Below are 26243 nucleotides of genomic sequence, written 5' to 3'. Positions count from 1 at the left end.
GAGTGCTGGAATTAAAGGTGTGTGCCACCTCAGCTTGGCTGAGTTCTGGTATATTCTAATGGTCCATCAGTGGGTAAAGGCTAACAGCCAGAGACAAGTAAAACCGAACTACTGAGGAACAGTACACGTGCATCTCCTTCTGACCTGAGCTCACTGTGAATGTGCTGGCGTCGGGTAATTTTTGATACAAACAATACATCACTGACTCAAATCTCAGAGCCAGGCTGGAAGTAGAAGGTCAATTCAGTGACTCCAGAAACCATGGAGGACTCTGGTTCTTCCTGCCTTTCTATTCGGCCATTCCCTCTATCTTTTTTTTGACTCTTCCTAGCAGCATACTGGATAAACATCCTCCTGGCTCATTCACAGTCCTGAGATAGCTGCAAAAGTCCCGCATCAAATCCAGACACGACAACCTCAGGGGCACTGTTGGTTCCGGGATATGTTTTATTACAGCAGGGCCCTTTCTGCACATCATCCACCATCTGTCAACAGCCCCAGCCTAAACCAATTATGGGCTAGAGCAATGCTGTCACGACGAGTGAGTCACACTGACGATGGGCCTCTCACTCCAGAAAGCAATTACCCAGGAGAGGGACACAGATAACACAGACAAATGAGCACTGCCAGGCTGCCGCTGGAAGCAGGAGCCGTCTGCTCAGTGCACACACCTAGAAACTGGTATGAGTCAACAGGGGGCAGGGGACGCGCGTGGGAAGACGTCATTTCCTTGGCTTGCACGCCTCAGTGTTGCGTTGCTCCTTTCCACGATTTTGTGTTACATTTAAAGATGGCTTATTCATCCTAATGCTACTTACAGTTAGGAATATTATTAATCCATGAATCAGTGTTAAGGAATTATAATGTGGAATAAGACCAAATTGTTTTCCTGAGCACACGCAATCCCACACACCTCCCTGGACAGCCTTGCTCAGATGCTGCAGTGTTCCTGCGTGAGCGCCCCTGACTGAACACAGTCGTAGACACGTCCTCTATTTAAGTGCTAATTGCTCTCCATCCTTTCCCGTACTTGGTGTTTCTCATCTTTTCATCTTTTTTACTTCAGCCACCTTGGTGTGTGAGTCACAGCTTTAATTTGCATTTCCCTGATGATTAATGTGATGGCGCACCTTCTCACATGTTTTTTTGGCTTTATAAAATATCTTTTTACATAAAGATTCTGTTCAATTATTTTTTCCAGTTTTCTTTTGTATTGTACATCATTTTTAGTGGGCTTAGAAGACATGTAAGTGCCCGCCCCTCTCTTGCTCTCCCCTCTCTTTGTCTCTCCTCTTCTTCTCCTCCCCCCACCCCCTCCCCACCCCCAGCTGCATGGCAGCTGAGAGCTGCTTCCAATAAACCTGCATTATATACTTCAAATAAAGAAGATATTTAAATATACTGTAAGATTAACTATCAAAGATTTATTTTAAATGTGTTTTGCCTATATGTATCTATGCGTGTCATGTGTGTGCCTGGTGCCCAGAGAGGTCAAATGACAGTGTCAGAGTCCCTGGAACCGGAGACACCCACAGTGGTGAGTCTCCATGTGTCTACTAGGTATCTAACCTAGGACTTCCACAAGAGCAACAAATGCTCTTACCAACTCTCCAGCCTCTCCTACTTTCTGAACTTCCTTTCATTCTCTTCATAACGTTTTTTTAAAAATACTTTAAAATTTTATGCATATGAGTTTCTACTGTGTATAGTCAGAAATAATAAGAACATTTAAAGTCAAAATTAAGTTAATCTTTTCCATTATGGCTAGTGTTGTTTTGTACATGTACATATCTTTGTGTGGTAAATGCACAGCTCAGTGCATGTGCAGAGGTCAGAGGTCAACCTTGGATGTTGCTTCTTGCCTTCTGCCTTGTTTGGGGCAGCGTCTGTGTTCTCTGCAGCTGCACATGCCAGCTGGCTGGCCCACTAGCTTCTAGGATTCTCCTTTCCCCACATCCAGCTCACTTAAAGAGCTGAGATTACAGACACAATGCAGTGTCTGACTGGATGTGAGCTCCAGGCCCATGTCCTCCTATCTGTGCACTGTGTACTTTACCCATGGGGCCATCTCCCTATTACTTTTTTTTTTTTTTTTTTTTTTTTTAACTATTTTGGTTTTTTTGTTTATTGAAATAGGGTTTCTCTCTTTAGTCCTGGCTGTCATGGAGCTCACTATATAGATTAGGCTAGCCTCAGAAGAGATCTTCTTGCCTCAGGCTCCTGAGTGCTGGGATTAAAGGCATATGCCAGCACATTTGTTTGTTTGTTTGTTTGTTTGGTTTGGTTTTGGTTTTTCGAGACAGGGTTTCTCTGTGTAGCCTTGGCTGTCCTCGACTCACTTTGTAGACCAGGCTGGCCTCAAATTCACAGCGATCCACCTGCCTCTGCCTCCCAACTGCTGAGATTACAGGTGTGCACCACCATGCCCAGCTGTTTCTTTCTAATTATGTGTATCTGTGTATGTTTGTAGGTGCTTTGTGCGTGGTGTTGCGTGTAGTCCACACAAGGAGGCAGGAGACGCCAGATCTCTCCGGTAGCTGGAGTAACAGAGGGCTGAGTGGGGGCTGGAATTCAAACTCAGGTCTGTTGCAGAGCACTACACACTCTTAGTCACTGAGACATCTCTGCAACCCAAAATAACTGTTTCCTAGATGGGCATTACTCCTTACCAAGTGACTAATAAAATGTGATAGGCAACCATACATTTGACACACAGGAAGATAAAGTAAGTGCTTTCGTAAATCCTGCTTATGACTCAAAGACAGACTATGCTGTCTTCAATGTTTATTAGCCTTTTACTTTCAGAGTCTTTCTCAAGCTATTTTTATATAAGCTAGATGGATAGTGGATACTAAAAACAAGTTCAGTTAAGGATTAACATGCTTTATTTTAATTGATAATAACATTCAAAGTACCTGTACTAACTAATGCTGCTGCTAGCAATATTTGAGTTTCTATTTTTAAAAGCAAATAGCTGTCTTTATCCATTATAAAACTATCCAAATTTTAATGTGATTGTTAAATAATGATTGCTTTGTCTTTCCTGATTTTTTTCTTCCAGTTCCCTATGAGTCTGTGGTTGAAACTACATGATATCTAAATATTAAGAACTGAGTCCTTCACCACTGGATCTCTACCCATAAGCCAGGAACTCAGTGTTTCCTCTCCTTTCCTTTTGTTTGAGACAGGCTCTCGCTACCTTGCCTGGCTAGCTGGCCTGGAACTCTCTATGTAGACCAGGCTGGCCTGGAAAATGACTCCCATGTCACTACACAGTCAGATTGGCCATTCTTAATAGACAACAGCATTACTTTCAATTACCAATCTTGCAGCAAAGTTGTTGCCCTTGTTTTCAACCCAGCGGTTTTCAGTCCACTCTGCTTTCCATGTGTTGTCCTGAGATGCTATCCCAGGCGGTGAGAACAGACAGCACCTAACGCTGTCGTCTCCAAACAATCCGAGGCAACTGAGTCCCGGCATTCTTACCTCACTCATGTTTAATCTTTATGCTAAATGCACCTGTCCAATTATGAACAGTACACTGGTTTCTTTCATGGGTTATACATTTAAGGAAATGTTTCTTATGACAAATCAAAGCCCACCTGTTTTTTGTAAATTTTCAGTTGTTCTTCGAAATGGGCACAGAAGCAGTCAACCGTTTCCTTCTCACCTGCAAAGAAGCAACACAAATCTATTTCTCCTCCTTCCCATGCTGTGACAGGTCAGTGTGCCCTACTCCAGCTCTTGTTTGCTTGTGTTTTTTTTTTCCAGACAGGGCGTCTCTGTGTAGCTCTGGCTGTCCTTGAACTCACAGAGATCCACCTGCCTCTGGGATGCTGTGATTACAGGAGGGTGCCACCACTGCCAGGCCCATTTTTCCTTTTTAATAATTTATTGACAACTTAAATGAAAGACTGCCTAACCATCATTTTTCAAACTAAAATTTTTGTTTTTCCAATTAAACTGAGCTAAAATATCTGAAAGTGCCAACTGTGAAGTTGTAAACACCCACAGGCACATATATGGCAGCGTGCACGCACGCGCGGGCACACACAGACACACACACACACACACACACACACAGAGGCATGCACTCACACATACCCTCCCTTTCAGTAAAGGTTTCATGTGACTTCTAATAAGAAAACAAAAATGATAATTTGGTACTAACGTTAAAATAGTCTAAGAAATTAAATCCTTTATTTTTTTTTAAAGCACCTCTAACTGGTTTCCTGTGCACTGTCATCTAGTTAACATTCTCCCTGCGTCTTCAGACACTGGCTGCATTCATCTTTTCCCAGAGTTAAATGTTCTAAATGATAAGCTTCAAAGCAGCAGCAGTTCAGAATATGAAATGAAGCCGGGTGTGGCGGCACACGTCTGTAATCCCAGCACTCACAGCTAAGGCTACACAGAGAAACCCTGTCTTGAAAAACCTAAACAAACAAACAGCATCTGAAATGGGGTGTTTTTCTGCAGAGCCGGAGAAACTGCAACGTCCAACGAAGGACTTAGTCCTGAGTCTACGACCACCTGACTGTCACCTGTGAGGACACTGTCACCTGTGAGGACATTGTCGTCACCTGTGAGGACACTGTCGTCACCTGTGAGGACACTGTCGTCACCTGTGAGGACACTGTCACCTGTGAGGACACTGTCGGTCACCTGTGAGGACACTGTCACCTGTGAGGACACTGTCACCTGTGAGGACAGGTCGTGGTGGGAGGGAGGCTTGGCTTTTGTTGTTGCTCTTAGGACAGAGATTGAACAGGGCCTCAGCAGACTGGTCAGGAAACTATACCTCAGCCAAATCCCAACCCTGCGAATTATTGTTTTAAATGAAACAAACTTAACCCTGATCTGGCAACTGATATTTTATTTCTCTTTTTGTTTTGTTTTGTTTTTCGAGACAGGGTTTCTCTGTGTGTAGTCCTGGCTGTCCTGGAACTCACTTTGTAGACCAGGCTGGCCTCGAACTCACAGGGATCCACCTGCCTCTGCCTCCTGAGTGCTGGGATTAAAGGCATGCACCACCACACCTGGCTGGCAACTGATATTTAAAAGAAAAAAGAAAAAAAAATTCTCATTGAAATCTTCACCTGCAGAACAAATAATTGCTATGCTTACTTTTGTCCAGCCGAGGTCTTGGATTATAGCGATACCCAACCTGGCTCCAAAAGACAGGCACAGAGCCCCGAGTCTGAATGAATGACAGGGTGTGGTTATGGACATGAACCAGCTGCTCGGTCTCCACATAATTGGCAACATTTCCATTTTTATCCACCCCTCTTCGTTTATAGCGCATTCCTGGGAGAAAATTAAACAGAAGGCAGCAAAAGTTATAAAAAACATGCTTAGCTTTGCTTGGTGCTGGATCACATGCTTGCTACTTCTGTGCTCTTGCAGGCTGAGGCAAGAGAATTGCAAGTTCGAGGCCAGCCTGGGGCTGTATAGCAAAACCCTCAACAAAACAAAAGAACCTGGCACTGCCTGACTAGATTGTGCTTCGAAGGCCTTGGAAGCCTATACACACAACCCACAGGTAAACACCAACATCCCCAAGATCACAGCGGGACCCGGCACTGCTAAGCTGGTGCCTTTGAATGAAAGACAACAGTTTTCCCAAAGGAGTCAGTTAGCACTCTGAAAGGACTGGTCACGGTGACACATCCCAAGTGACTTTCTTATCATCTGTCTGCATGCTGCTTGCTCCGTCTGGTTTGCTAACTTCCCCACTCCTCTACTGTAGAAATCAGTCTTTAATTGCATCACAGCATTTAGAGGTTGGAGCTAACTGTGCTTTCAAGTCCATGGCTGTCATTTGCATTTTCAGCATGTCCGCAGCATCTCTGTTTTCCATCCCGCATCTGACTTGCACACTCTTACCTGCTCTGTGCCTACTTCTGCGAGATATGAGAGCCACTAGGAACCGCGGGTGAATGTCATCAACACAGGTGGAGTCCTGAGGTGGGGTCTCGGGGCTGCTCTTCTCATCGTCTGATGACTCGCTGTAGTTAACCACGAGCTCTTCAATCTGCACGAAGCCCTGGATAACGGGGATGACCCAGAAGTCCACGTCTGGAGTCTGGGGTAGAAATGGACATCGTCATCTATACTCTGTACCGCACCAAGTACCAGTCCACACAGTCTGCCAGCCGCCTACCGCAACACAAGCCCTGTCTCAGCCCCATGTTCTACGTACTGGGCATCAGGGGAGGAGGAGAGCCTTCTCTGTCCTTTACAGTGGTTTTCTTAAGAGCCGAGTGTCAGGGAGCACAGCCCGGGTGCGAGACTGTTCTGCAGAAACTCAAGCTCCACCACCCACAAACTCACTGACAGAAGCTCACTCACCTCACTACGCCTCAGTGTTCTCTGCAAAATGGGACCACTACCGCCTCATAAGGCTGTTGTGAATAATCAACAGCACATGTAAAGTAAAGGACAGTGCCTGCCATAGGGTACTTAACAAATGTAGCTCTTATAAGTATTCCTCATGGTATCGCAAAGCAAAGCTTTAAAGATGATTTTCAATCCCCAATTGCATTAGCCTATAACAAAATGGAACCAATCCCGATCATTTCATTACAAAACAGTTTATTCTTAAATAATAATAATAATAATAATAATAATAATAATAATAATAATAACAACAACAACAACAACAACAACAATAACTTGTATATTAGCTGGGCAACAACAACAACAACAACAACAATAACTTGTATATTAGCTGGGCATGATGACATAAACCTGTAATCCCAGCACTCTGGGAGGCAGAGACAGGTGGATCTCTGTGAGGCCAGCCTGGTATACAAAGTGAGTCCAGGACAGCCAAGGCTGGACAGAGCAACCCTGTCTCAAAAAACAAAACAAACAAACAAACAAAAATTTGTTTATTTTTATGGGTATCTGCCTGTTTGTCTGTATGTGCACCAGGTGCATACAGTGCCCGCAAAGGCCAGAAGACGGTATCAGATCCCCTGAAACTGGACTTACAGGGAACGGTGAGAACCACAGCCAGGTCCTCTGGTTTCCCCACTGAGCCATCTCCCCCTGCATCTTTGAGGTAGAGCTTCGCTCTGTCCCTCACTCAGGCTCCAGACTTCTGGTAGTCTCACATGCTGGGCATGCACCACCGTGCTTAGTTGTATTGTCCTCACTTCTGGGAATCAGAGCCAGAGCCCGTGCATGCCAAGAAAACACTGTACAACCGAGCTCTGTCTCAGTGGCAGCTGAACTTCCCAGTCTACTCTAGAGAAACACCAGCCTCAAATCAGAATAGCAAACGAAAAGGAGGGAGCATTTCCATAAATGTCTTGTTTTAAAAATGTCATCTAGCATAACTGGGAGGGCACTGTTCAGAGACTTCTTCTTCTAAATTAAACATAGTACTAGAGGGAGAGCCATGACTGAAGGTTCAGCGCCACTCTTTGCCACATGTTTGACTCCAGATCTGCTACAGGAGACCCTGTCTCAAAAACAGCAGGATAGGACTGAGAAGAAGCTCAGCCAGGAAAACGCATCTGTGTTAAAAGCCAGGTGTGGGCACATGCTTGGAACCACTGCTGGGAGGTAGAGGCAGGTGGGTCCCTGGGGCTCACCATCTGGCTAGCCTAGCCTAGCCTACACGGGGAGGCCCAGGCCAGTGAGAGACCCTGTCTCTAAAGAAACCAGGCGCCTGAGAAACAACATCTGACATGCCATCTGACCTCCACATGTACACACGTGCACACACACACTCACACGTGCACACACACACTCACACGTGCACACACGCACGCACGAATACACACACTCATATGCATCACCACCAAAACAACAATAAAATACTCAAAACATTGTCTTGTGACAGGGTCTCCCTATGTAGCCCAAGCTGGCCTGGAACTCACAATCCTCCCATCGCAGCTTCCCAAGTGCTGGGATCGCAGACTTGTACCACCACAGCCATCTACAGCAGCTTCAAGTCTACCTTTCCTTTTGTCACTATGCGCTTAGGGTCACACTCACTTCACAGCTTTGTTCTGTTTTGTGTTTCTTTGGGAGGTCAGGGCTGGAAACAGTGAGGCGAAGGGTTGGCTTGCGTTGGCCTGCATTCCTCTCTCTCACCTTTACCCTCTCTCCTTGTACTTTCATTCTAGCAATAAATCCAAGATTCTTGACAGGAACATAGAAACATGTTTCCAAATGTCATCATCATCCTAAGTCATCAGCTTTAAAAGTCTGACAAAAGCTCACCAAGCACTGGAATTCCACATTGTCATCATAAACACAAACACTCATTATAAACAGCTTATCTGTCTCCTGTCAGTGAGTTATGAGGGTCACAGCATGATCAGTATCAGAGAGCTAAGAACAGCCTGTGACTCAGCCTCAGAAGCGGCATGGTGGGTGTCTGGCTCAACTTGCCACTAGATAAGAAGCCAGTAAGTGTTATGAACCATCAGTAAAGGGGAAATGGAACAAGGAAAATAACTGAAAGGCCAAGAAAATGGTGACAATGAGCCACTACTTTTGTCTAGTGCTCAGTGTCCAAAGCACACAGCACACTGGAGCCCTCAGGTGTTATTCTCCACTATACACAATAGGAGCTGATGGTTAGTCATGTGACAGGGCTTAGAATCACCCAGAAGATGAGTCAGAACTCTGGAGCATCTTTGGGTGTTTCTAGAAAGAATTACCTACAAAAGGAAGATGTGCCTTGAACGTGGGTGGTATCAGACCGTATACAGGGGAAAGGTGCAGGTCAGTATTCCTGTCTCTCAACTGCCTGGCCCACCGTGACAAGATGCTTTCTCTGACACAATGACGTACTGAATTCCCTGCAATCATCAGCCAGAATAAACTCTTCTTCCCTCAATCTGCCCATCTCAGACATCCTAATCACAGTGACCAAAAAAAAAAAAAAAAACAAAAAACAAAAAAAACATACTCAAGTCCTTCTGCACAAAGAAAAAGAAGAAAGTAACCATCAAATCAGAAAGGGAGCAGGAAGGCTGGCTCAGAGGGCAAAGGCACCCGCCGAGGAAGCCTGACGACCTGAGTTCAATCCCTGCATCCCACAGTGAAGAGAGACCCAACTCCAAATAGCTATCCTCTGACCTCTACACCTATGGCATGTGTGTGGGCAAACACACACACACGCGCGCGCGCACACACACACAAATAAAACGTAAAACATAACAGAGAGAACTCCACGCAGTCCTCTCCTCATACCCTGTAGTTTTCCCTAAGCACCGCAGTACTAGTCAGGCCTTAAAGATCGATCCATACACCCCAAGCCCCAGAAGAAAAACCGGAATGGTATCATTACAGAACTAGGCTTCTGCATTCCCAGTGAATGTAAAACAATAATAATTCATCTTTGCAGGGACTCTATGGACATTATTGGTTCCTTGGACTTATCACTACCCCCACGCCTCTTTGTCTGGAGACAGGATTTTGCTCTGCAGCCTAGGATGGAGTTGAACATACTTATAGAGCCCAGAGGACCCAAACTTGTGACAAGTCTCTTGCCTTAGCTGCCCTGTGCTGGGATCACAGGTGTGTGACAGCTAACTAACTGCTGCAGAGCCAGGCTGTGCACAGAGGCGGTGGGGCTGTAGAGCCTGAAAGTAATGCCTTCATCTCCAGGCAATGACTCACTTCAGGAGGGGGAAGATCCTAATAAGATCTCAAAATTCACCTTAATCAAATGACATTTGCTTAACAGTTGCAACCAATGGTGTCTTAGAAGCATTTACTCACACCAATCTCAGTGAGATCTTGGATCATGTACTTATTCCAGAAAAACCGGTCATCAACCTAGAAAAAGTGGAGGAGAAGGTCAGCTGAGGAGCACTTCACTTCTACCTCCCATGAAAGGCGGCTGGGCACTGCTCCAGGAGCCAGCATCGCCCTGCGTGAGCTGTACCTTCTGCCAGAGGGGACGGCCATCGCTCTCCCCAGTGCTCTGCCTCTGCACAGAGTTGGTCAGGTCATAGGTCAAGCTATAATAGAAGGACTCTGAGTCCATGAACATCTTCAGCAACTCCTCAAGCAGCCGCCTCTCCAGCCGCTCCTTTTCTTTACTTTCTTTAACCTGTAAGAGGTCAAATCTGTAAGTACAGGCGTCAGAGGGAAAGGCTAGAGATAATGCAAGACTTCAAGTAAGGACAACTCCCAAAACACGTGACAGTCTTCTGATACATTAAAAAAAAATTAATTAGGGGCTGGAGAGATTGCTCAGTGGTTAAGAGCGCCGCCTGCTCTTCCAAAGGTCCTGAGTTTAATTCCCAGCAACCACATGGTGGCTCGTAACCATCTGTGATGTGATATAGCGCCCTCTTCTGGCTTGCAGGAGTACATACAAGCAGAGCACTGTATACATAATAAATAAAAAATAAATCTTTAAAAAAATTAATCACCCTCAACTTATGACTAATCAAAGATAGATTCAAAGCCCACATCAATCAAATGCTTACTTTCTTTTTGTTGGGAGCAGACACATTGGATTTGATATTCGTAAACGTCTTCAGTAGAAACTTGGAGTCATCAGGAGATGGTATGATCTTCTCTGGCTTGTTAATTCCAAAATGATGCTTCTTACAGAGCTAAATGAATTTTTTAAAAGGATGATTCATTATTAATAATCATCTGCCTTAGATGTTCGAGTCTGAAAGTGAACACTACTGCTTGGGCATTCGGGTTAGAAGTAGACCCCAAGAATTAGTGAAATGACTAAGTAGGTAGAGCACAGCTATGGTTTCAATAATTAGAAACCACACCACAAATGAAACACAAGAATACAGGCAAAGATGTACTTAGAGCGAGAGGCAGCAAACCCAGGTCAGAGGACAGTTTAATCTAATCTAACATGTCCAAAGGATACAATGTCTGGTCAGTTATTAATGCTTTGATCCACACCTGCTAGGCTGCAAGGTCATCACAAACATCTGTGTTAAATACTCATTTACAGTAACTACTTGAGTGTTTTGGTTGAGAAAATGCTCAGAGTCCACTCTACGGGGAATCTGAAAAGCTAGACTTTTCAATACTCTCTCTTCCTATCTTTAGACACAATAATGAAATCAGCAAATAACATAACTTGGGCCCAGAGATTAGTTATATTTAAGGAGCAGTAATTAGTTGCCCTGGCCTGCGGGATTCGACTAAAACTCGGGAGGAAGTTCACCTGTTGGAATGCAAGACACAAAGAAGGAGAGCAAGTCTGATTGATCAAGCTCTCAAACTTTATTAGTCAGGCAGCAGCTTTTATAAGTCAGAAGGCAGGGAAGCATATTGCTAAAGCAACCCAGCTGCAGGCTTTTCTCAAAACATAGGGAATTCCAGGCAGGGTCATAATGTCCTGCCACACAGGGTATCTGGCTCCATCTTTGTCTAGTCTAACTGCTAAACCATAACAGGGCTGCTCCATCTCTGTCTTTAGTCTAACTGCTGACCCATGATGAGGTCAGCTAGTTTCTGGTGAAAGGCAAGCTCTGGGAAAAACAGAGACTTGAAGGTGCAGGCTCTGACAAGATGGCTGAACACTGGCCATTTGGCCTATTGTCCCCAACAATTAGTGGCTATATATAAGAAAAGGTGCAATCCAATCGGCAAATGAAGGAGGAGGGAGATGTGAGTATCAATGTGTTGAGGGAAGAAGAGGGGACAGACAGTTCTAACAATAGCCGGTGAGAGTCAGTTAAACGCTTTATTTTGTAAGCTGCTTTGGCCACAGTAACCAGCAGGTCAACAGAACAGTTAGACAACTGCCTTTGTTGTTACTTCCTCACCTGCTTTTACCTCAGCTTGGAGGAGAGTCCACTTGGGCCTACTACCCCTTAGCTTCTTATTAGAAAATCCAAAGAACTCTGAGAGCTGAACTCTTACTTTTGAAATCTGTTAAAGAATTCATTTAAATGGGGACTAGAGAGATGGTTCAGCAGTTAAGAGCACTTCCAGAGGACCCAGGTTCAATTCTCAGCACACACATAACTGTTGAGTGCTCCAGTCCCAGGGGATCCGACACCCTCTTCTGTCTCCAAGGGCATCAGACATGCATATGAAACAGACACACATGCAGGCAAAGCAACCACACACATAAAAAAAAAAACCTTTAATTAAAAAGAGCACATTTATAAACTATGCCCGAGAATGTCAGGCATTTACTAGCTAGCATAAACATTACTTATTAGTATTTAACATAAACACTCGCCTGACTCTTTAGGAAATACTGATGTCTTGTAGGATAAGATTTTAGATTCAGTTGGGGGTATAGATAATACGTGGAATAAACTTTTTGATATGAAAATGAGAGATGGCCGCCATTAGCTTGTATATTTGAATACTTAGTCCCCAACTGGCGGCACTGCTTGGGAAGGTTATGGAACCTTTGGGAGGTGGGACTAATGGATAAAGTATGTCACTGGGAGTGGGCTTTGAGGTTTTACACCCCTGCCTCATTCCTGCTCTCTCTTTCTTCCCTCCCCTTCTTCCCTCTCCACTCTCCTGGGTGAGGGTGAAAATGTGATCAGCCAGATTCCTTGCTCTTGCTGCAATGCTTTTCCTGCCTGTTGCCACATCTTCCCCAACATGATGGCCTGTCTCCTCTAAAACCATAGCCTTTTCTCTTCTACTTTGCTTTTGGTTATGGTGTGTGTGTGTGTGTGTGTGTGTGTGTGTGTGTGTGTGTGTGTATCACTACCATAAACTCCTTCTGTTTTTCTATTCTTCTTACAAGTTATATTTCATAACCAAGATTAAAAGCCGATGTTGCTGGAGAAAAGGAAAACAAATGGTTTTACTTTCAAATTTGTTATCTTTATCCATTCCAAGATAAAATTTTAAACAGCTTTTTGATGGGAAACGAAGCCCGGAAAACGATGCGGCTCTCTATTCCGGCAACGTGATATAGCACATAAGATATGCAGGCGTGGAACGTAAGCCTTTGATACCTTCAGGATATTTTTTCAAAATGTATAATGCATGTCTTCTCATTTGTCTCAGCCCTAAAGGTCCACCCAGAGCCATATACTTTTATATTTTTTAAAGGATACTCTATATTGGAAAGCATTCCCAAAAAAAGTTAAGCAGAATTACCAAAATGACCTAGGAACTCTATACTCAAGGGAAATGAAAACCTACGTATGCCAAAAGCTGTGTGGTGCAAACTGTTTACCACAGAATTATGTATAAATGGCTTAAAATGGAAACCACTCAAATGTTCCTCAGCTGACGGTACATAAACAACAAACAACCGCACTCCTGCAATAAGATATTTGACATTATTTGACAATAAGGAATAAAGTACTAGTAAACACTACAAAACATAAGCAGGGAAATAAGCCACACACCCACCTCAGGTAAAAACACAACTGAGGCAGAAACTACAAATTCTACTACTAGAATCTGCAATGAAACCGTTTCTGCTCCAGTTACAGAAGACAGCTTCCTCAGCAAATCTGAAGAAGCTGACCTAACCACCTAGAGGGCTCTGCTGCAAAGGATGCAGCCATTGGGTGCACAGAACAGAAAACTGACTTCAGTCAGAGGCGGCGGCTTCACCTAATGAGGACTTATATGTACACCCAGGGAAGACAATAGGAGTGAGGCAGGCAAAGCGTATACGGAAACCTCCAATGAAAATGTAGTCAAATAGAAGCACACTAGCTGTAGTCATGACTATCCAATACTATTTCTTTCTTAAGATTTATTTCTGGGTTGGAGAGATGGTTCAGCAGTTCAGAGCACTGACTGCTCTTCCAGAGGACCAGGGTTCAATTCCCAGCACACACATGGCAGCTCACAAGACTGTCTAATTCCTGTTCCTGGGGATATGACACCCTCATATAGACATACATAAAGGCAAAACACCAATGTACATAAGCTAAAAATAAACAAATAAACAAAATTCTCCAGAGCTAGAGTTGCAGGCCATTGTGAGCCATCTGACATGGATGCTAGGCACTGAACTCAGGTCTCCAAAAGAGCATAGGTGCTTTCAACAGCCATCTCTCCAGCCCCTAACCATTATTATTTCTACGTGGTAGTATTTTTTTCCTTCTCCCTTACAGTTAGGGAAAAAAAAAAAAAAAAAAAGGCATGTTTAGCTTCTAAAAGCGCCTTTTGTTTATTTAAATTTTTGAGGCAGGGTCTCATAGAGTGCAGCCTGGTTTCAAACTTACTACATACCTGAAGACAATCTTGAATATATCTTAGTCCTGCCTCCACAGTGCACACCACCACTCCTGCCTTTAAAAGCTCCTTTTAATGGAGTGTACATGAACAGAAAAAAAGGAGGAGATGACAGATTTAAATTAATATATTGGGTTAGAGGAAATGTTATGATTACCAGCATAGTTATACGTACCTCTCCCGCTACTCACTGTTGCCAAGTTTCTTTATTGTGATATGGATTTAAAGAGGAAAGGCATGATAATAATTTCTCAAATATTCTCCTAAGAGATGGGAAACACTTTCTCTATAGTTACTGCAATGGTTTGAGTGGAAAACATCTTCAGTAAGTTCTGACATGTGGATGCTTAATCCCCAGTTGGTGGCGCTGTTTTGGGGAGGTTTGGGAGCCGTGTCCTTGCTGTAGGAAGTACATGGCTGGGGTAGGCTTTGAGGTTTCAAATCCATGCCATCACTGGTTCACTCTCTCAGCTTCATGCTATGGTTTAAGAAGCTCTTAGTTTCTGTTCAAGGCAACAATGTTTGCCACTCTGACTGCCAGGATGGACTCTTAGTCCCCTGGAACCATAAGTTGCCTTGGTCATGGTGTTTTAGGACAGCAAAAAGTGTTACCCTCTCCCTAATTCATACAGGGCATAACATATTCCATTCCTAACATGATCTTTGGTGACTCTAATAAGCACTAGAGCTCAACCAGCCTGGTCAGTCATCCTGGGGAGATGGCTGAGTGAATAAAGTGCCTGTCACACAACCCTGAGGACCTAGATTTGGATGCCCAGCACCCAAGCAGGAAGCCCGGCATGAAGGCATGTGCCTGCGGCCTCACCACTGGGAGGCAGAAGAGGCAGATCTCTGGACCTGGCCACACAACAGTCTGTGAGCGCTAGGCTCACTGAAAGACTGTTTCAAAGAGACAGGTGCTAAGCTGGTCATGGTGGCGCACACCTTTGATCCAAGCACTCAGAAGGCAGAGGCAGGAGGATCTCCGTGATTTCAAGGCAACCTGGTCTATGTAGGGAGTCCCAGGGCAGCTAGTATTACATATTACCCTGTCTCAGACCCTCTACACCTCCCCCCAAAACTAAAAAAAGAGTGGTAGAGGAAGAAGATACATGACGTTGACCTGTCCTCCATATGTGTACATGCAGCAAACACCTTCATGAGCATATACATGGACACATTCATATACTCCCCTCTTCCACACACATACACATGTGAAAACAAATTATGCCATGGGAGGGAAACCTCATTTTCATGTTATTTGAAAACACCTTTCCCTCACCGCCACCTCCACCAAAGTGGCTCCACACACACCGCTCGTTTTACGGTTCTGAAGGAGTCTACTGCTAATGCAAGGTTTGAAGACTACACACAAATTACATATCTGCCATCACACTGTCTCCATGATCAGAGAAAGCTTCCTTGATGCCACCTTACCTCTAGCTCAAGCTCCTGAGGTTCCATTTCAGAAAGTGACAATACAGCAATTTTGGTAACTTTACAGACCTCATGGTCTCCTGGGAGTTTGCCCACCAACGCTTTCTGCCGGATTAAAATAAGCCACCATGGAAGATCTGAAAGAAAAAAAAAAAAAAAAAAAAAAAGATCTGATAAATGGATGGTTCATAGAGGGCTGCTGGCCTGAGGTGAATGACCTAACAGTAACAAGATATAAAATATACAATATACAAAAAAGCCTCTTAAACAAAAGGTGCCCAGTCTCACTCAGAGAACTGAAAAGTGCACACAAACACTTGTGTCTAGGCTTTGGGACCTAGGTTCATTCCCAGCGCCCACATGGCTGCTACGACTGTCTGTAACTCTCGTTCCAGGGGATCTGATACCCGGTTGGACATCCACAGGCACCAGGCATGCATCTGGTAAACATACATATAGGCGAGCAAAACACCCACACATGTAATACAGAATAATCCAAACAAAACAAAGCAAACGCTTTTGAGTCTGCTATAATATCATGTCAAGATAACGCTGGCAGCAGCCTCACACCTCACACTTGTGTCGTGTTTACTACAACTCTGGCCTGAATCAGCAGGCCACGCCAAGTGACTGGATCTACAGTGAGAGGCCTGTATCCTAGTAACGGTCCTACAGTGACGAGGTCTTTTCACAACCTGCTTACAGGAAACATCTCAGTCATTAAGCAAAACATGCTACATTGGGATAGAATAAGATATATTTATTAAATCAAAGCAAAAAGGAAGTGCAACAGCCCCTCTCCGCCAGGGCTTTACTTTCTACAGTTTTAATCACTTGTGGTCAACTCTAGTCTAAAAGCGTCAAATGGAAAATCTCAAATATAAACAATTGGAATGTTTCCAAGCACAGGTCATCAAGGTGGGCATGGTCTGTAATGCCAGTGGCTCAGGAAGCTAAAGCAGGGGCACTGTGAGTTCAAGGCCAGCCTGGGCACCTCAGCAAAGGCAGGCACTAGGGGACTGGAGAGATGGCTCAGCAGTTAAGAATACTTACTGCTCTTGCTAGAGGCCCAGTTCCCAGCATCTGCACGGCAGCTAATGACCACACACAGCTCCAGTTTCAAGCCATTCAAACCCTCTGCTGGCCTCACGCATGGCAAACAGGCTTTACGGTTTACTTTCTCCCCCATCTCCTCTACCTTGCTAAACTGTTAGATGACACTCCTGAAGCTAGCCACCGGAGGTCCATTCCCTTATTTGGCCACTTCCTCCCCCTGAGGCTGGCCACCAAGGTCCAGCTATCCAAGTCCAGCAACCAAAACTCCCTATTGGCTGCCCTAATTAACATGCCCAATTAAATTAAACACCTCATCCTAACATGGGGTTTCCCCTTTCCCTTTATAAACTGCCATTTGCCTACAGGCCACATTGCCTGTCTCCTCTCTATGCAGAGGCGGGTCTTTGTCCCTCCTAGACAAATATCCCTTTCCCCTCCCCTGTCTTTTCCCTTCTCCCTTCTTCTGTTTCCCATCTTTGTCTCTTATTCCCTGTCCTTTGTCCCTTTGGGACATGTAAATCTCCTTTGTGCTAAGAACTTGGTCTTGGGTGCCTTGTGCCAATTCCAGTCCTTTGGGTCATTCAATGCATACGGTGAACAGACAGACATACATCCAGGCAAGACACACATATAAAATAAAATAAATCTTTTTAAAAAAGAAATATGTAAGTAAGGACCAGTGAGGTGGCTCAGTGGGTAAAAGCACTTGCTATGAAAGTCTGACACAACCTGAGTTCAATTCCTGGACCCCATGGTGGAAGAAAGAATTGATCCCGGAATGCTGTCCACTAACACTGACTGCCACGGTATCACAGCACTGTTCGAGTAGCCCTACATAGTCCCCTGATGCTGTTACAATGTCATTACTGTTAATCTCTTATTAAGCCTAATTTGGAAATTAAACTTTATCAATGTATTACAATTAGAAAAAAAATACTGTACAGCCAGGAAATGCTTATGACAGGAATACAGTCTGAGATTAAGTGATTTCATGTGAGAACATTATGGGATGTACTTTCAAACTAAGACAGCTCTGATGCCAATAGGTCATGTTCTTTACTGACCACTGTGGCATCTGACTGTTGACCAAAATGTTACTGTTGACAGTGCATGACTGCGCACACGGGATATGGAACTATTATCTGCTATTTCAAGCATCCACTGAGAACGGAACAACCAGAAACTCCCTATTGGCTCATGTAATTAACATGCCCAACATCCTTTCTCTAGAGAGAAAAGGAGGTATCCAACCTAAGTTGCTTTACCCTCCATAAGAAGGAAGGTTTGGTAACACCATAAACATATATAATTCATTTATACAAAAACAAAAGGAGAACTAAGCCAGAAGTGAATGTGATAATTTAATGAAAAGAGGAAAAGTAGAAATGAGGTACAGGGGGGCATAGGGGAATGGGACAGAAAAGAAGAGGGAAGCGTCAGGGCTGGGGAGATGGCTTAGTGGCTAAACACACTGGTTGCTCTTCCAGGGTACATGGGTTCGATTCCCAGCACCCATATAGTAGCTCACAACCATCTGTAGCTCTAGTTCTGGAGATCCAATACCCTCTTCTGGCTCCTCCGGCACCAGGCATGCACATGGTGCACAGCCATACTCTCAGACAGTACAATACATACATACATACATACATACATACATACATACATACATACATACATACACACACACGTACATAAAATAATAAGATATTAAAAGAAGAGGAGGGGGAGTGATAGTTCGGAACGCATTCTTAAAGACGAATGGTCTCTGAGTCTAATTCCACTTCTTAGAACAACAGAAATGTTTCAATCAACCAGAATGTGAGGGGCCCCAACACAAAATGCAAGCAGTGAACCAGTCTATGGCAAATTGAACACAAAATCACATTATAGGAACTGGAAAGAAAAAAAGAGCCCCTAGCTGCAGCTGTGGATAACTGTGAGCCGCCAGGTGGGTCTGGGCACTGAACCAAGGTCCTCTGAAAATACAAGTGCTCTTAACCAGTGTGATCCATCTCTGCAGCCCCAATATACCCCTCCCCCATTTTAAAAAATTTAAACATTATAGATAAAACTAACATTCTCTTGATTCCCTTTGACCACCACTCCTTATTATATGCAAGGTCTTACTCTACCCCAAGCTCCGCCTTGTTAGTTCTCTCTCCTGAGAACAGCAGAGACAGAGTAAACGGCTGCCATTTCTTGGCATTAGTCCCTTTAATTTTGCTTGAGGGTTTAAAAAAAAAACAGTATCATAATTATTTTATAGGCGCAACTTGCTGCTCTCTTAGAAGCTTTTAATCTCTCCATATAACTGACCATATTTTTGTTTGTTTGTTTATTTGTTTTTTCAAGACAAGGTTTTTTTCTGTGCAGCCTTGGCTGTCCTCGAACTCAGAGATCTGCCTGCCTCTGCCTCCCAGAGTGCTGGGATTACAAGCAAGCGCCACTGTAGCTGGCTAAGTACTATGTATTAACCATATGAAAGTGAAGACGAGGTGTATTTGCGGTTTCTCATGTTTGCATACACTTATGACCTAGTGCTGCAGGCTAGATTCCTGAGACCAGAGTCCCCTCTCCCAGAAACACAGCGCACACACTGCCAGAACACCCACCCAATGGTGTGGTATTGAGGACCACACAGAAGCCACACTCACACTGAGCCAAAGGTAGGGGAGGAGACTGTTCTCATGTAATGTAATTTTGAATACAATGATTCAAATCAATATTGTTGTTATTGCTAAGACAACTTTGTTGAGACAAGGTTTTACACAACCCATGCAGGCTGGAATTCACCATGAAGAATGACTCTGAGCTCCTGAGCCTCCTACCTCCACCTCCCAAGTGCTGGGACTGAAGAAGAGAGCCAGCAAAGCCCAAAGCCTCACACGCTTCTGCAGTTTATGCCTCAGAGAGCCACAGAAAGAGCTCTACACTTTACCAGGGATTTCAGAGGATGAAAATGTACTGGTAAAAAAAAAAAAAAAAAAAAAAAAGATTAGAATCTGTTCACCCTCCTTTGTTCTCTGTGAAGTTAAGAATAAGAACATTTAGATATTTCTCTGTCATTTCAAACTGACATCTAAAGGTAAGAAATGTGAACGAGATGACTAATTGCTCTTAATGTGCTTAGAGGCTGTGCTCAGGTGCATTTTTTTTTCTCAGTGCTGAAGATCAAACCCAGGATCTTGTGTACACTAGGCAAGCCTGGGCTACAGCTCCAGCCCAAGCCCAGCCTGTGTGCACTAGGCAAGCCTGAGCTACAGCTCCAACCCAAGGCCAGCTTGTGTACACTAGGCAAGCCTGGGCTACGGCCCCAACCCAAGCCCGGCTTTTAACTATGCTTCTGGTGACTTGAGTATCCTGTGAGTTTCAAAATGTTCCTTCTCTGTGTTTCTTGCCTTAAACCTGTGTTGATATTAACACAGCTCTGACAATTTTTATTAGGTTAATTTTTGCAAATTTCCCCCTTCTTTGAGACAGGGTCTTAGCGTGCAGCCCTGGCTGGCCCAGAACTCACTTTTGTGAGAGACAATTTTTTTTCTATTAAAATTAGCCTGGCAAGGACTCATATTTCCTGACCCTTCCCCTTCCCCCAAATCAAATTGTGACGTTGTGAAGCCACACTCCCTCCACTGGATGAGACAAGGACCACCTACCTACGTTAGGCTCCGTCTTGGCCAAGTGTGGGGCTTGGTGCATCCTTTTTCCAAAAAGAATTGCTTGGCTGCACATGCTAGGCTAGCTCTCCAACCCTGAGCTGCACTTCCAGACCCCTAAGAACGCTTTCCCGTATCTTTTAGTGCACAGCCATACTCGTGACATATATCTTAGTTTTCACAGTTTTTGTTGTTGTTGTTGTTGTTTGGTTTTTCAAGACAGGGTTTCTTTGTGTGACAGCTCTGGCTGTCCTGGACTCACTCTGTAGACCAGGCTGGCCTCCAAATCACAGAGATCCACCTGCTTCTGCCTCCCAAATGTTGGGATTGCAGGTGTGCGCCGCCACGCCCATGGTTTTTGACGGTTTCATAATGTCTTTCTATTCCAAAATAGGAGGGTGTGGTAAAGGCAGGGTTACAGTAAGGCAGGGAACTTATGGACACAGAGTGGGAAAGAGTCTGCCGCAGGCCCTGGCCAGCTACGCAGCAAGAATTCCAGCACAATGGCCAACGCTTGCTGTGACCGCTGCTGACAGAAACAAACTTGCTTCTTTGTATTTTTTTTTCTTCTTTCCTTTTTGGTGTTTGTGGTGTATGTGTAAATGTCTGAGTCTCTCTCACACACTAATAATGGTAATACAAAAAGAGAATGTTAAATCAGAAATGAGCCACACCTCAAGGCCTAAGCCTACATGACTTTCAAGTGTGGCCTTTCTCTTCTCTTGGACTTCATAAATGAATCTGCACCTTTGTTTACAGTAACGATATCCTATCTCCTCTACAGCCCCATGACCTAGGATTTACTCATCGGCTATGACCCCATCTAAAGTGCACCAGACTGAAAAGAAAATAACCCTTAGCAAGCCTCCAAAATGTGACTTCAGAAGCCACGAAAAGCAGAATGCGTGAGTAGCACACAGACACTCAATCCCGACTCTCTCTTGAGAAGCCCACAGCAAACACTCCTGGGAAATGTGCTCTCTTAGGTCCCTCTACTTCCTACTAACCCTTCATTTAAAGCTGTTTAAATATCTTCTTAACAAACCCTAACTCTGCTTCATACTGGCTTCTGCTGCAAAGGAAAAGAGTTAGGGAGATGGCTGGGTGGGCCAAGTGCAGGACAAGCAGGAGGCCCACACACAGAAGCTGTGCAGAGGGTCAGAGAGATGGCTCGGGTCAGGGCACACTCCACCACACCTGTTCCACACACCATAACACAGAATTAATTACCTTTTAAAAACTGGGCTGGCATAATGGCTCTCCTGTATCCGCAGAGCTTGCGAGTCAGAGACCCGGGACAAAATGACTAGCTAACTAGGTTTGTCAAGAAACCTCACCTCAGTAAAGAAAGGGGGACAGCAAGACATCTAACATCCATCTTCAACCTCCATAGGAACACACACACACTTGCACACACACACACACACACATGTATCCATAGTACAGAGACAGACAGAGTCAGAGAGAGATAAAGACACACAGAGACAGAGAGAGAAAGAGACAAAGAGACAGACAGATATACAGACAGACAGACAGACAGACAGACAGATAGACAGACAGACAGGAGTCCCATTAGTAGAACTCTCTGAAAAGAACCTCTCAGGCTGTTATAGGCAACAGCAGAGACCTGTGTCTCAGGCAGCACTCCACCACCACTAACAATAGCACCCACTTTTTAATTTTAGCTTTGTGTGATGTAACTTTTCTGTTGTTTGTTTATTTGTCTGGGTTTTTTTTTTTTTTTTTTTTTTTTTTGGAGACAGGGCCTTCTCTACATAGCCCTGGCTGTTCTGGAACTCACTACGTAGACCAAGTGACCTCAAATTCACAGAGACCGACCAGCCTCTGCTTCCATGCTCCACTACATCTGGCTATGTGAGCCTTTGATAGTTAATTTTATGTTAGTTCAACTGAACTAAGTTATATCCTGACAACTGGTATGTTTCTGGGTGTGTGTACATGCTATCTCAAGAAGAGATCAGCATTTAAAGTGGTTGAGCAATGTGGGTGAGCGCCATACAATCTGCTGAGGGATGGAAGAGAACAAAAGGAAAGGGAAAGGTTAATGTCCCCTTTGGCCTGACCTCCTGCCCTAAGAGACTGGTCCTTGTGGTTGCCGGACCTTTGGGTGTGGACTAGGTCTTACATTGCTGGTTCCTCCCGTCTTCTGTATTTGGGGCTGGATTGGAACCAACCCTCAGACTTTGCTGGTTCTCAAGCTTGCAGATGGTAGGTCTGGGCCTCCAGTCACATCACAGTAAACCTTTCCTCTGCCTTCACGTCTCCTCCTCTGCTTTGCTTCTCTAGAGAGCCCTGGCACCTACAGATGTTGGACAACGAGGCAGAGACTGCTGTCATGAATACCTAACACCATGGGGGCAGCTTTGGGATTGGGCTGGAGAATGGCAGGGGCTGGAAGTTTGGAGGTACATGCTGGGAAAAGCCAACAGCATCCTGAATGCACCTTTAAAGGAGATTCCAGTTACAGCTCAGAAACGGAAAAACCTGATGAGAAAGGCTCAGTCTTCTCAGCGGATACTTACGCATCCCTAATGGGATGCTGACAGAAAGGAAGATACAAGGGTAATTCTAGGAAGTCCTAGGTGGACATAGGGACCACTTTGTCACAGAGGGAAAGACCTTGGCTGAAGTGTGTTCACTGTTGATTCTTTTGTAGAAGGAAGTAGAACTGAAGAATTATAAAATATTCAGCTGAAGCTATTTCTAAGTAAAATGTCATTGCTAAAACTCTTCTTGACTGAATATGGTAAAAATTCAAGACAAACATGACTCAAAGTCACAATTGTTCAGCAAAAAAAAAAAAAAAAAAAAAAAAAAATCAGAAGCAGAACTTTTAAAAGAATTGATTATTTCCCAGCTCATCCCTGCTGCAAACTGAGAAAGGCAACGGCATTCTGGAGAAAACCCTGAGGCCCAGCATCTGTTTGGCAAAGAAATTAGTATCAGTGATTAGACTGGCTATCCTCGTGGGAAACCCACTAGTGGGAGGGGTGCGGGTGAAAATGGCTCCTGGCTTCTGGGATTTCACAGAGCAGAGACATTTGGTAAGAATGTACACTATTCTTCAAAGCAAACAAGAATGACTCCAAAGATTGTTCTGACATCACGAGACTCATCTCCTCAGTCTCAAAAAGGAAGACTAAGACTGGCTCACTTTCACTAGGCCAGGTGGCCATTATGCAAAGCTAGGTGGACATGGATACCCAGCACCCCAGAGCCACAGTCCTTCCTGAGCAGGAAGGAGGTAGGGCCTCCACCTCAGTAGATCTGGGAAGTGGAACTTGATTATTAGAGTTGGTTTTTTTTTTTTTAACGTTTTTTATATCTCTGTATGTGTGTGTGTGTGTGTGTGTGTGTGTGTGTGTGTGTGTGTGTGTGTGCATGGGCAACATGTCATGGTGTACATATGGAGGTTAGAGGGCAATAGTCACTTCCCTCACCTTCCACCATGGAATGAAACTCTGTCAGGTAGAGTGGAAAGCATCTTTACCCAATGAACCATCTTGATGGCCCAAGGTATCTTTTTTCTTTTTATATTTATTTACTTATTGGTACGTGCGTGTGTGTGTGTGTGTGTGTGTGTGTGTGTGTGTGTGTGTGTGTGTAGGGGGTGTTCCTCTTACAACATGTGTGTGCAGGTGGTCAGAGGACAATTTGTTTAGTCAGGTCTCTCCTCTCTATATATATGGGTCTCCAAGGATCAAATTCAGATTATCAGTCTTATAGGCAGGCTCCTTTACCCTCTGAGCCATCTTGTCAACCCATAAAACAACCTTTTTTTACTATCAATGCCAATAGAACTCACTGAGGAAAACAAATGGAGCTCAAGGAAAATGGATTCATGCCAGAAAAATGAATGAAAAGTAGAGAGCCGACAAGACAAGTTGGCTGGCTCTCACACTGAAGAAGTAGTTAATGCATGCACAGCAAACAACCCAGGGGTGGGGGTGGGGGGGCTCACAGCCATGCATCACAATCCCGTGACCTCACTGCTCTACAGGGGAGGAGAAACCATCAGCAACTAAGGAGGCCAGAGTTCAGATCAGTCGCAAGGGAGGCAAGAAACTCTGTCACATAAAACCATAGAACAAGCCGAGAGGAGCAGAAAGGGTGGGGACATTTGGCACTCTGGCTAGGCAGGTGGGAAGCATGAGGGACAGGAGAAAAGAAAGAAAAGAGCAGTCTGATTGTCTGATCATTGAATATCGACCTACCACCTGCTTCCAGAACACAGCTGCTAGGAGACCTGGGCATCTAAACCCCTCAGGCACTGATTTTACATTTCTCTTGGCGTGTGTCCAGAGGACAACCTGCAGAGTTCTCTCTTCCTCAGAGTGGGTTCAGAGATGGAGCTCGGGTCATCAGGCTTGGAAGGAAGCAGCTGCCTTTACTTACTAAGCCATTTCAAAACTGGCCCAAAATTCTTTAAAAATTACCCAGGAGCCCGCTTACTGGTAAAAATCGTACATATGAATGAAATAAATCCTTCTGAGATTATTGTGAATAAAAAAGGGAATGTAAGAAGCTGTATTTGGAGAACATTTTAAAAGGTCATTTATATTTTGTAGACATGTTATACTACAAATACTACTGCTTTAAGGAAAATGTTCTAAAGAAACTTTCATATAAGGAGTAATCACCTGTAACTACTAGAATAGATTTGTTTGGGTTTTTGTTTTTGTTTGCTGTGCCAGAGGTGAGACCCAGGGCAATGTGCGTGACCACTAAGCACATGTTGTCCTCTGAGCTACATTCCCAGCCCTACTTCTTATCAGTTGTTTACATTTATTTATTTCGTGTGTGTGTGTGTGTGTGTGTGTGTGTGTGTAAGTTATCTCATCAGCCTTATTTTTTGTTTCTATATTTTAACGAGCTTTCCTTTTTGTTTTGTTTAATGTGTCTTGGCTACATGGTTCATCTGTGCACCATGTGTGTGCAGTGCCTGAGACGGCATGAAGAGGGAGTCAGAACCCCTGCAGCTGGAGTTACAGTTGGTTATTAGCTGCCATGTGGGTGCTGGAACTGAACCTGGGTTCTCTACAAGAGCACCAAGTACGCTTAACCAATGAGCCATAGCCCCAGACCCTTGAGTTTTTATTGTTGTTGCTGTTTGTTTTTGAGACAGGATCTTACCGTGTAGCTTTGGCTGTCTTGGAATGCACTATGTATACAAGGCTGGCCTCTAATTCTCAGAGATCCACTTATCTATACCTCCTGGGTGCTAGAATTAAAGATGTGTACCACCACCCCAGGTTCTTGTCTTTATTTTTAGTTAAAACAAATCAGGGGTTGGGGAGATGGTTCAACAAGTAAAGGCATTGCCACCCAACCTGATGACCTCAGTTCAATCCCCTGGGACCCACGTGCTGGAAAGGAAGTATCAGCTCCCACAGCGTCCTCTGAGCTCCGCACAGTTCACACGCCACACAACAGGGGAAGGGGCTGTTCTGTTTTGAGTCAAGGTCTCTGTGCAGCCACCACCAGCTTGGAACTTACTCATTATGTAGCTCAGGCTGGCCTTGAACTCACGACTCTCCTGCTTCTATATCCCAATTACTGAAATTATAGGTTTTTTGCCGTAACGCCCCAGATTTCATGATTTTGAGGCCCTTTACTGAGATACAAATTATACATCATAAAATTTGCCCATTTAGGAAATGGCAGGATGACTAAACAGACTGAAGTAACGGCCACCAAGCCGACAATTCTGGAATCCGCTCACATGGTGGGAAGAGAGAGCCTAGTCTGAAACCTGTCCTCTGACCTCAGTGCATGTGCTATGGCACACTTGCACGAGCGCGCACACACGCACACACACACAAACATATGCACTAAATTAAATGTAAAAAAATTAAAAATAAAAGCAAAAACATAAGATCATAAGATTTGCAAATTTAA

At 44.3% G+C, this 26243-nt stretch overlaps 1 protein-coding gene across 2 annotated transcripts in view; it reads right to left on the bottom strand.

The window, feature by feature from the left end:
* Inpp5f (inositol polyphosphate-5-phosphatase F) overlaps positions 1–26243 on the bottom strand; it is a 93430-nt gene that overhangs the window by 24840 nt on the left and 42347 nt on the right. Inside the window, exons 3-9 of one of the 2 annotated variants that reach the window (XM_051145401.1) lie at positions 15613–15749; positions 10461–10589; positions 9911–10078; positions 9745–9801; positions 5887–6085; positions 5128–5307; positions 3603–3670 (exon numbers count right to left, since the gene is read on the bottom strand). In XM_051145401.1, the coding sequence (XP_051001358.1) occupies positions 3603–3670; positions 5128–5307; positions 5887–6085; positions 9745–9801; positions 9911–10078; positions 10461–10589; positions 15613–15749 (938 nt within the window). Of the gene's footprint in view, positions 1–3602; positions 3671–5127; positions 5308–5886; positions 6086–9744; positions 9802–9910; positions 10079–10460; positions 10590–15612; positions 15750–26243 lie in introns of those variants that run through there. The other variant, XM_051145399.1, reaches the window with a different exon arrangement.

This window comes from Acomys russatus, chromosome 5 (genome assembly GCF_903995435.1).
Source record: "Acomys russatus chromosome 5, mAcoRus1.1, whole genome shotgun sequence".
Lineage (NCBI taxonomy): Eukaryota > Metazoa > Chordata > Mammalia > Rodentia > Muridae > Acomys > Acomys russatus.
This window is presented reverse-complemented; position numbering and strand designations above follow the sequence as displayed.